The sequence below is a fragment of the Branchiostoma floridae genome, chromosome 12 (assembly GCF_000003815.2).
Source record: "Branchiostoma floridae strain S238N-H82 chromosome 12, Bfl_VNyyK, whole genome shotgun sequence".
In the NCBI taxonomy this organism is placed as follows: domain Eukaryota; kingdom Metazoa; phylum Chordata; class Leptocardii; order Amphioxiformes; family Branchiostomatidae; genus Branchiostoma; species Branchiostoma floridae.
The window spans coordinates 17,715,918-17,726,235 of NC_049990.1; the positions used below are offsets into that span (position 1 = coordinate 17,715,918).

The window sequence follows — 10,318 nt, forward strand, 5'->3', positions numbered from 1 at the left end:
ATGGGTACCATGCTTCATATTACCGGCTTAATCTTTTTGCTTGGTCACCTGTGTTTAGCAAGCGAGTGCATTGAGCCAAAAGATTACTACGGAGAATGGTACCCATGTTAGTCAAATTTCAATATACTATAATTGTAAATGTTAAACCGTGCTAGATGTTATTGTGTACTAAGTATGTACTATGTTAACATTTACCACATCAACACAGACTGCTAGGTGTTGCAATAGTACAGTCTTTGATAGAGCTAACTTACCCCTGACAATAGGTTAGATACTTTGACGGTCGCTGTGACCAACTCAGGACATGATCCATATGTAAGCTCGTGAATTAAAAAAAAAAGAAATGTAACATGTTAAAGCAAACCTCCCAGATGCGTGCTTCTTCAGTTTATCACTGATAAAAATGTTTAATATATCCAGTTAAATATATCATATAACTAGAAGTTAATAAAAAACATTTTATCACTATAGCACTGTGCGTGCATCTAAAGCTACATATTGTCAGCAAATTCACCATCCAATCGACCTCTCAAGCGAACTCTGTACATGCATAGCGAAATGTTATCTCTCAAAAAATAAACAGGAAATTTGCAAGGGTAAGGCATGTATACTTTGTACTACTAGTATATCTCGCTAGAGGTCCTTACTGTACGGTCAAGACGTTATCAGCTTTCCTTCATAGAGATTTTGAGATTTAGGTAGCACGTAAGAAAAAAAATCTGATCTGATAAGATGAAATTATTACAAGAATTTCACTACATTATAAAGCTTGAGATGACTATTCGTCACCAGGAACTAATACGTAGCGTGATCGATTCAATTACCAATACTGTATACACCAAACAATGCCCATCTGTCTTTAAACAAAGCTTCTGATAACTATTTCTTATAAGGAATACATTAAACCTTTTGACATTTAGTGCAAAGTATGCAATTCTATACAAAATGACTGGTTCCCTTCTGACCATGTAACGTTATATATAGTCCTTTTTTGGACTTAATCACTTTGGAATAATCAACATTGGTAAAACATTACTCAGATTTTGTCACAAAGCACTGGACTGAAATGAAAAATATGCTGTCTCATCATTTTGATATCTACTCCATCCTTTTGTATGTGCCCAGGTGTGTCTTACAGTTAGGACAGGTGTGTTTGGCGTCCTGACAGTCTTTCATGAACAGAGGAATGCAGGAGCAAAGCCAGCAACTGAAAAATAGATACATAAAGCCTTTGGCATTGTCCAAATCCTTGTTTGTTAACGTTCTTTTTATAATTTTTGTTGTCTGTCCTATAATCTTATAGAATAACTATGCTATAAATGGTCCTAACCTGGCAATATATTTACGAGTGAAGTATTTTGAATCGTTACAATAAAAATGGTTTTCTTGTCTACTTATTTCAGCTATTGGCCCGACGGAATTTGACGCTAACGTTCCAAATGTCCTTTGGCAAATAACATCAACTCTCATAATTCAACCGGGTGTCATAATACCGCAACATGAAAAATGATACATGCATTTCAAGAGATACCAATGCAGCATCAGTAATCCTGAGATTTCAGATACAGTGGAAGCCAGTTAATTGCACGTCGGATAAACGCACACTTCGGTCAATTGCACGGAATCCCCAGATCCCGTGGTGGTGTGGTCCAACTGGGTAACTTCGCATTATCGCACACTCCGGATAAATGCACGGAATTCGCTGGCAAATTGGGTGTGCAATTAAGCGGCTTCCACTGTATTTACAGGTTTGCGATAGCAGAACCTGTATTGTTTTTGCTGGAACCCCTGGGCGCGGCCATTTTGTTTTGGGCCCGGCCATTTTGTTTGGGGCGCGGCCATTTTGTTTTGGGCGCGGCCATTTTGTTTTGCGGTGTATGACGGAAAGGGTGGCGTTATTTTGGATTTGATGGATCAGTGTGGTTTATGAAGTGATGTGATGTAATGGCTAGGAAATGTTATCTTGTGGTCTTGTAATATTGGGTGTTCAATACAATCTTAAACAGGCCTATAACAATGTTTTTGTGTTGCGGTATTATAGTATCGGTTGAAATAAAGAGAGCTGATATTAATTCCCAAAACTAAAAACACACAAACCAACGTGCATTATACAGTTCCTTATAAACAACAACAAATATATATATATATAAGTGTGTAGGCAAATCATATTGAGGAACGTGCATGTGCAACGAAATCTAACAAAGCACATACTAAAATTGCTATGCAAATCAAAGGAATGGTAGAGACAAAAATTCTACATCTCATGGGCCTTGACCTTTGACATTTACTTAAAACACACTTACTGCGCATGCGTGCTTATAGTCGTGGAAATCCCTCTTTTGTATCATGTTATAGCCATATAACAGACAAATAAACAACCAAACAGAGTCACTAGTATGCTAAAATGATATTAAAGAATAAGACTAACCCAAGGGCACAAAGAAGACAGAACATGACATAAGAGAAGAGCCCCTCCTCATGATCGACAGTTGTCTGTATGTTGTGATGACAAGTCGGACAGGTCATCCTGACTGGGTCACCAGTGCGGGTCGGATGGTCCACAACCATCACCACAGTACCCGGCTGGGAAACTAGTAGAAAACGAACCACATTTGGTTACTCCAAAGTTTGTCTGTTTTAAAGGTAAGGTACATATACCTCCAAATTTTCTATGGCTGGCAGTCCATCTTGTTCACGGAGAGTGACATAGTCTTGATCTCGCGAGAGAGCACGAAACTATGATCACTCTCCGTGAACAAGATGCTCTGTCAGCCGTGACTGATGAACCTCTCAACTAACAACATTTGAAGATGAACATAACATTAGACAAAACAAATTAAGATTCTCGACTTTGCTGCCCATAAACACAATTACTTTTGTTGAGGCATTGCTTCCCACTGGTCATGGGAAATTGGAATGATGGAATTCCAAGTTCACACATTTCACAGTAGGCAGGCCGTATCGTTAGTGGTAACACCCATATTGCTTGGGTGGCAACTTCGCTACGACCTATCTATTTGTTCAGAATCCTTAAGTTAGCTTTTTATGCATAAATTTCCTTAAGAACTTTGTTAAATCTCCAAGTCGCACGTTGGTGACCTCACTGCGGCTGAGAGATTGTTCAGAGCGCTAACGAATTTCATTTTTTTAACAGATGTTTTTACGCTTTGTGTGCTTTGTTGTTTTTGTTCTCATACTTAAATTTTGAATGATATTTTTATAATAAACGTAAGGGTTACACATATTCAATTTAGGACGTAGCAACGCGGACAGCATGCCACACGCCAATAATATACCAACTTTAGCGATCGCAGCCTTCAGTGGAAAGAGGGTGTCAGCAAAAGATGCAAGCTTTCATATTACACGCAAACACTTTAATAAAACACACAAGGCTTGCTAGCATGAGTAGAGTATGACACATTTAACATTGTATCTAAAAGTAAATTGAATATCCATGTTCTGTTATGATTATTTTAATAAGCATTCTTGTCCCACCATAATGAACAGTTCCAGGCGGCGCTGGAGGTTGCCCCGGAACCTGTAACGCGAAAGTTCCCGGTGGCTGCTGGGCGTACTGAAAATATACGGGAGGCCATGAGATCACTTAAAGGGGTCCTAAACTCCAGAAGAGAGTGTCATTAATTTTAGGAACAAAAAAATACATACTACCCGCCAGGTGGTCGTTGAGAAAAGGTCGCTTAATAATGCTTACGTCAATGGAGAAAGTTTTCGGGACGGACAAGAAGTGGTCGTAATGGCCAGGTGGTCGCTGACAAGATGGTCGCTTGGGCAGGTTTGACTGTACTTCACATTATACGATAAAGTCCCACTATAGTGTATCCCACGTGTATCAAAAAGGATTGAGTATTCTACTTCACCTCAAGTACCCTTTAATTAGATTAAGTAATGTCAACCTGTAAATATCATGTGTCTGGCAAGGCCGGACAAAAGTTAGCTTACAAAACCAATTTGAGGAGTGATGTTAAAAACTCGTCTTGTTATGCATTCTTTGATATTTTGTGAACAATTGGCCTTCTTGGCGTGAACACCGCCCCTCATTTATGCCGAAAATATTCACAATGAAGGAAGCGTCTATACGTATAGGAAATACATGGGTAGGGTCTGTGTGGGTTTAGTGAGTATCAAATTCTTTTACAGACACACGTTGCGTATTTCACCACAATTGAAATCCTGCATAAATTCGGCTGATTGCTTATTGATGCATAATATATTGGAAAAGAACAGTCTCTTCCGGAGTTTAGAATCTAGGACTCCTTTAACACAATCTGTGGCAATCAACACATTTATTATCCAAGTTAATCTTAAAAAGTTACGAACAACGTTAAAATTGCAGGCCTTTCTCCAAAAAGTATTACTGCGTCCTACTAAGTAATTCTTTTTCCCGACGTAAATTCTGACTTCCTGTCAAATGTATAAAACATGTTACGTTTACTATCAATGTATAACCTAATAGAAGAAATCTAGAATAGCAAACATGACATTGTCCCTGTAACGAATTCATACCTACTGAAAATTCAACGAATAATCTATATCTCTTTCCTGTCCCTTTTTTCCACTGCTTATACTTTCCTTACTTTTCTGCCTTCCTCACAACCCCCCCCCCCCCCCCCATTATAAGTGGAGAAAAAAATAAGGAAGTCGGAAAGACGAAGGAATTATTTTTTCTTCCCCACATTTGTTTTTGTTTTGTTTATTTTTTCTGGCTCTCCACCTCTCTCTCTCTCTCTCTCTCTCACTCACACTCTCCCTGTCTCCCTCCATCCCTCTCTCTCTCTCTCCCCCTCTCTCTCTCTTCTCTCTCTCCTCTCTCTCTCTCTGTCTCACAGACACACACACTCTCTCTCTCTTTCTTCCTTTTTTTCCTCAATTTATTCTTTACTGTACAGTAGTACATACGGCGGCTTGTGGAGCCTGATGTGCGTAAGCTCCAGGTTGTCCAGGCGCAGTCGGCGGCTTCGCTGGATAGCCAGTCTGTTGCTGGGTGGGGTAAGTGCCTGGTTGCTGGGCGGGGTAAGTGCCTGGTTGCTGTGCGGGGTAAGTGCCTGGTTGCTGTGCGGGGTAAGTGCCTGGTTGCTGTGCGGGGTTAGTGCCTGCTTGCTGGGCGGGGTTAGTGTCTGGTTGCTGGGCGGGGTAAGTGCCTGGTTGCTGGGCGGGGTAAGTGCCTGGTTGCTGGGCGGGGTACGTGCCTGGTTGCTGGGCTGGATAGGTGGGTGGGGCGTGCTGCTTCGTGTCCATGTCTGAGTAAAAAGACATGTGGATACAAGAATTATATTTTGAAACATAATTACTATGACTGATGAGCAGTAGATCATAAGTGGAAGGATGTGTACGGTGCCCTCCGTCCTTCCTTTCGAGAATTTGATCGAACTAGCTTTATCTGAACCGTGTCTTTTGAACTTAGCTTAGCTTAGAGGCTTCCGTGGTGCTACACCAATTTTGAAGCTTTACTTCAATCAGGTATACGTGCAACACGAACTATGTTATACGTGCCTGGCTGCACACCCTAAGGCAATTAATTAAACACCCCTCCCAATACCCTCAAAAATGTAACCTAGCGGGCGAGTAGATCTGGCTGTGTTATGTTTTCTGTCGTAAAAATCTATGTATTTTCTAATCTCCAAACAGGACCTACGGTGCCATGATATTGTAGCCAAGGAGTATAGCCGGCCGAAGCAAGACTTCCGACAAATCCTATTTTTGGTATATTGCTCCTATGTCACAATAAGATGCCTGACAAGATTTTCGTAGTACTGCCTTTTGACTCAATGAACAGGAATGCAAGTGGCTGAATTTTGCGTATTCGTAGGTGTATATTTCGCTCAAAAAATTGTTCTTAACATTTTAATATTCAGGGTTGACTTAAGAAAGATAAACATGATAGTTTTCGGAATTGCAGTGCCCTAGCGGTCGCTAGATATAGTCTACGTTTCTGTTCTTGTCCATTACGGGCCCCAGCAATTACGACACCGCAACACAAGTACATAGTACATGAATCATTCCATCTGAGTGTTGTAAAAATACGGAAAAAGCATTGGAAGAAAAACGTCTATAAGTAGTTGACTGTACAAACTGTTCTTGAATTGACGGCCATATGCTTCCTCGCATTAAAACACACTTATGTATTCATGTATTACGTTCTACATACCGTAACAAACGTAGAACGATGAACAATTTGTACCATGAATATGTTCTTACCTGTGAAACTCAGATCGGACGACGATGTTCGAGATATTGATATTTCAGTGCTTATCCGCCGCGGAATAAATGTGGTCGGACCTGTCTGTTCCTTAAGCCTATTGTCCGTCAAACAATTGTCATGTCAATGTTTCACCTCTAGTATGGGAGTGGCGACAGATATAATATCCAAGCAGATCCTACGGTGCCGTAAGATAGTATCAAGTATGGCCAAGGAGTATAGCCGGCAAAAGGGAGACAAATGGGTTTGATGCTACTGTAAATAGTCATGATATTAGAACAACAAACTGTTGGATTGGAATAAAAGGAATGATTTGAAAAAATCCAATGTATGAAAAACGCACAAGTCTGATACTACAAATGTCAATGACCTATATTCTTTGCAACGCCTAGCTAAAGTTCAGTTGTATGAGACAAACACTTCGCACTTAACGTAATGTTTCATTCTGCTACAAGACTCCAAAGTTTTCCATGTATTCGTAAAGTATCAGCAAGTAAACTTCGAACAAGTAAAATTCGAAGTAGAAAGCCTTAGAATTTTAATGAATTTGAAAAATGCAGCTGTGCCGTGTCGGTGCTCTTTTGCGTGAAGCCATTTTGATGTGATGACGTAGTAACCATAACTTTGCCTCCCAGGCTTTCCAACACCATTTTCACCGGTAAAATAAAGAAAATACACATTAAATATCATGTGCTACTATTAAGAGACAATAGGACGACTCACCAAAGTATGATTTTTCTCGAATCTTGGCTATTTAGTCTGAGAGCTTCTTTCGGTGTTGGGATTCTGTCATACACTGTTCTTCACTGCTGTCCAAAAGTGGTTGAACTAGAAAATTTAATTTTAGATCTGATATCACAACGTCTATAGTGCAACATGCCCACAGGTGAGAAACCTGGCGTAATTACTGTACCAGCCAGGTGAATGTAAAATGTTGTTTGCGTCGCAGTCACGAACTCAGAAACAAAGACAAGGTTTCCACACGCGTACTGCTAGTTCACATTAATCCGTGGGGTAACTTAGATTCGTTGTTTAAACAAAACTAGTTATTTATAGATTTGAGGTCAACAACTTGGGTTTCAAATGTCAACATTTTCCGAATATTGTAATGTGCAATTCAATCGACATGACGATCATCAAATACCCTATTTTCATATACAACGGATAAAGGTTACCGTACGGATAAATGTGACCTAACTTTACATGTCTATACAAATTGTCATATTGACTTCTTTTGCCAGAATGGTAAAGTAATCCAAAATCTACACATCTACTTTGTGAAAATTACAAGGAGATTACCCCAAACAGAAGTTATAGAGTAATCCACACTTCCGCAGAAATGTGTTAATTATCTAATTATACCAAGGTTTTGTGTGTGTTTGCGGTTATATACACATGCATCACTTACCTTACCTACAACAGACAGGAAATGTCCCCATGACCAGAGGGTTTGTCCATTCTGCCCAAATAAAATGAGATCGAAGACTAACGTCACTTTGTTATGGAATGTTCTAGATATAATGACAAACTCACAGAGCTATTGACATTACTTTCCGCGAATTTCCTACTCTCTGTTCGATAGATAAATTCAACTACATTCTGGGAGGCGATAATCCACACTGTGTACAAGTAGGTAAGTAGTACAAATATATCCACGAATGTTTATACCATAGAAACAATAGTGTAAATGACAAGCTAGACCCTATATGTTGATTTATTCATACCTATAGATATCCATTTATGTGTGTTTAGTTGTACTGTAAGTAGCTGTTATACATGTAGACCTTACGAAAGTCGCTGTAATTTTGTCGTGTCTCAATAAAGATCTGTCAAAACTTGAACATGGCAATGGCAACATCTTTCGGTCGAATGTAATTTTAGAAGGCCAAAAACACCCCCCAAAACTCCTCAGCCACCCTGAAATCCTACCTTAAGCTATCAAAGTTCTTCAATTTTTGGCTAGTGACAGTATGCTTGTCACCTTAACTATGAAAGACTATGCTTTAGAAATGATGTTTATAGTTATCTGAAAATAGGAAAAAAGGGGTCGATGTTCCCGAAAATAATTCTATCTGTGGGTAACCCTAACCCTATCTATGGATGTATTACTTGCATTTCAAGCTTCTTAAAAGTTTGACTTAAATAATCAAAAACGACATGCTAATTACAAATTGTAAAATAGTAGATGTACAGTGATGTGTATGAGTGACGTATGTATACAAATTATTCACGTGTAATTCACAGGCAATTACGTATCATATCAAACTTATATTCTATTTCTATGTACAGTTTGCTTCATCATGTATATATAAGGTGTACATTTATTGCCAGATAGTTGCTGAGAATATTATTCAATGATTACTACTTAGGAACATGTTGAGCTCTAAAGCAGGATGTTGTCCCATAGCGATCACACCACTGTTTCCCTCTCAATGAATACTTGGTGTGGATTCAGTTTTTGCTGTTCTCGAATCAGTCTTTCTCTTAACACTTCTGGTTTTGGCCTTGCTGTTGGGTCCTCGCTCCAACATGACGTCATGATGACGTACAGGTCTGGAGGACACTCCGCAGGCATGTCCAGACGGATCCCCTGCTGTAGGATCTCCACAAGCTGCTGACAGGTCGGCTGTGGTGTGTTGCCGTACATGGGGTCCGTCCCACCTGTTACAATCTCCCACAGAAGCACACCAAAGGACCACAGGTCGCTCACACGAGAACTGAAGATGTAGGAGGGACTCAATCGCCATCCATTTCAACGGGAGACGTTGTTCTTGGCCTTGGTGATTGACAGGGATGTATTGTGCTGTGCTGTATACGTCGCGAGCAAGGCCAAAGTCGCCGAGTTTTGCGATATTCTGTTCGGTGATTAGAACGTTACGTGCGGCCACGTCGCGATGGGAAATGCGGAGACGTTTCAAATGACCTAGAGCTTGTGTAATGTCAATGGCAAAATACAGAAAGTTATGTAAGTCGTTTTTCTTTTGCCTTAAGAAGTTCAGGAGGTTTCCTTTGCTGGCGTACTCGAGGATCAAGCACTTTGGATTGGATTTGATGTTAAATCCAAACAACTGGATAATGTTAGATTTTCGTGGATTGTATCCCTTTTCCTCATGTATCGCTGTAAGTATCGCTGTCTCTCTGTAGAAGTCCTGGTAACACAGTTTGTCGTTGAAGCGGATCATCTTGGCTGCAACAGTTTGTTGCTCTGTAGGCAAGACTAGGTTAGTTTGTGTCACCAGACCGAATGCACCCATCCCTATCATATCTCCCAATGTCAACCGACTGCTGTCTATCTGCCATCGCTCCAGCCATCCCGGGCGTAACTTGTCTGCCAGGTCTTCTTCCATCCTCCTCAACTCACATACAGCATACTCCTCTGCTGGAAGTGGCTTGTTTATGTCAAAAAGCTTCCATTTTTTCGTACATGCTAGAATACGAAGAAATATGAGGAACCCAATAACAATAGAAACACTAATTAGAATAGCTACATGAAGATCTGACCCCTTAATGATATCACATTTCGTTCCCGACCATGGTGGGATACAGGTGCAGCTGCCGTCCACGTGATGGCAGGTGGCGTTGTTCTTGCAGGTGCAGTCAGATTGGCAGGTGTGCCCGAACTTGCCCTTCTCGCATGGCTGGCTACACGTCGTGCCTTTCCAGCCTGCTGTGCAGTTACATGTCCCGTCGCTAGGACTGCAGTAGACCCCGTTGTGACAAACACAACTACTCTCACATTTCGGTCCATACGTTCCCGGTTTACAGGGATCTTCACATCTGTGTCCTCTCCAACCTTCCAGACAAACACAGCCGTCCCACCGATCACAGTCAGAGGCATGCAGACAGTTGCAGATCTTCTCGCATCTCGACCCATGGTGATTGGGTGGGCAGGAAGTTACATTGAGTGTAAAGTTTGCTCTCAGGACAGTACCTTTTGAAGTGATAGCTTGGCACGTGTAGATGCCGTTGTTTTCATTCTGAAGATTCGCCATTTTCAATTTTCATCCATTTATGACCCTCGAAGACTCAACTGGGTCCCCCTGTTTCTCAGACTGAAACGACCAGTCAGCATTGTAAAATCGATATGATGTTCTTGACAAT

General features: G+C 40.7%; 2 protein-coding genes across 2 annotated transcripts; both read right to left on the minus strand.

Moving 5' to 3' along the window:
- Nucleotides 1-417: 417 nt before the first annotated feature.
- Nucleotides 418-6,319, minus strand: LOC118427775 (calcium-binding protein P-like). The gene is made up of 5 exons (XM_035837703.1): nucleotides 6,217-6,319; nucleotides 4,918-5,258; nucleotides 3,496-3,574; nucleotides 2,429-2,591; nucleotides 418-1,207 (listed from the first exon to the last, which is right to left on the minus strand). The coding sequence occupies exons 2-5, from the start codon at nucleotides 5,254-5,256 to the stop codon at nucleotides 1,099-1,101; spliced, it is 690 nt and encodes a 229-aa protein (XP_035693596.1). The 5' UTR covers nucleotides 5,257-5,258; nucleotides 6,217-6,319; the 3' UTR covers nucleotides 418-1,098.
- Nucleotides 6,320-8,627: 2,308 nt separating this feature from the next.
- Nucleotides 8,628-10,091, minus strand: LOC118427089 (megakaryocyte-associated tyrosine-protein kinase-like). The gene is given in 3 exon segments (XM_035836726.1): nucleotides 8,628-8,925; nucleotides 8,927-9,644; nucleotides 9,749-10,091. Coding segments are annotated over 3 exon segments (1,359 nt in total).
- Nucleotides 10,092-10,318: the final 227 nt, after the last annotated feature.

Excerpts from the sequence above, each read along its gene's own strand:
- LOC118427775 (XM_035837703.1), bottom strand. The coding sequence starts at position 5,256 with ATGGACACGAAGCAGCACGCCCCACCCACCTATCCAGCCCAGCAACCA. Across the intron at positions 2,592-3,495 it reads GCCTGGAACTGTTCATTATG|TTTCCCAGCCGGGTACTGTG; the intron begins GTGGGACAAGAA and ends GTTTTCTACTAG. Across the intron at positions 1,208-2,428 it reads TGTCTTCTTTGTGCCCTTGG|TTGCTGGCTTTGCTCCTGCA; the intron begins GTTAGTCTTATT and ends TCTATTTTTCAG.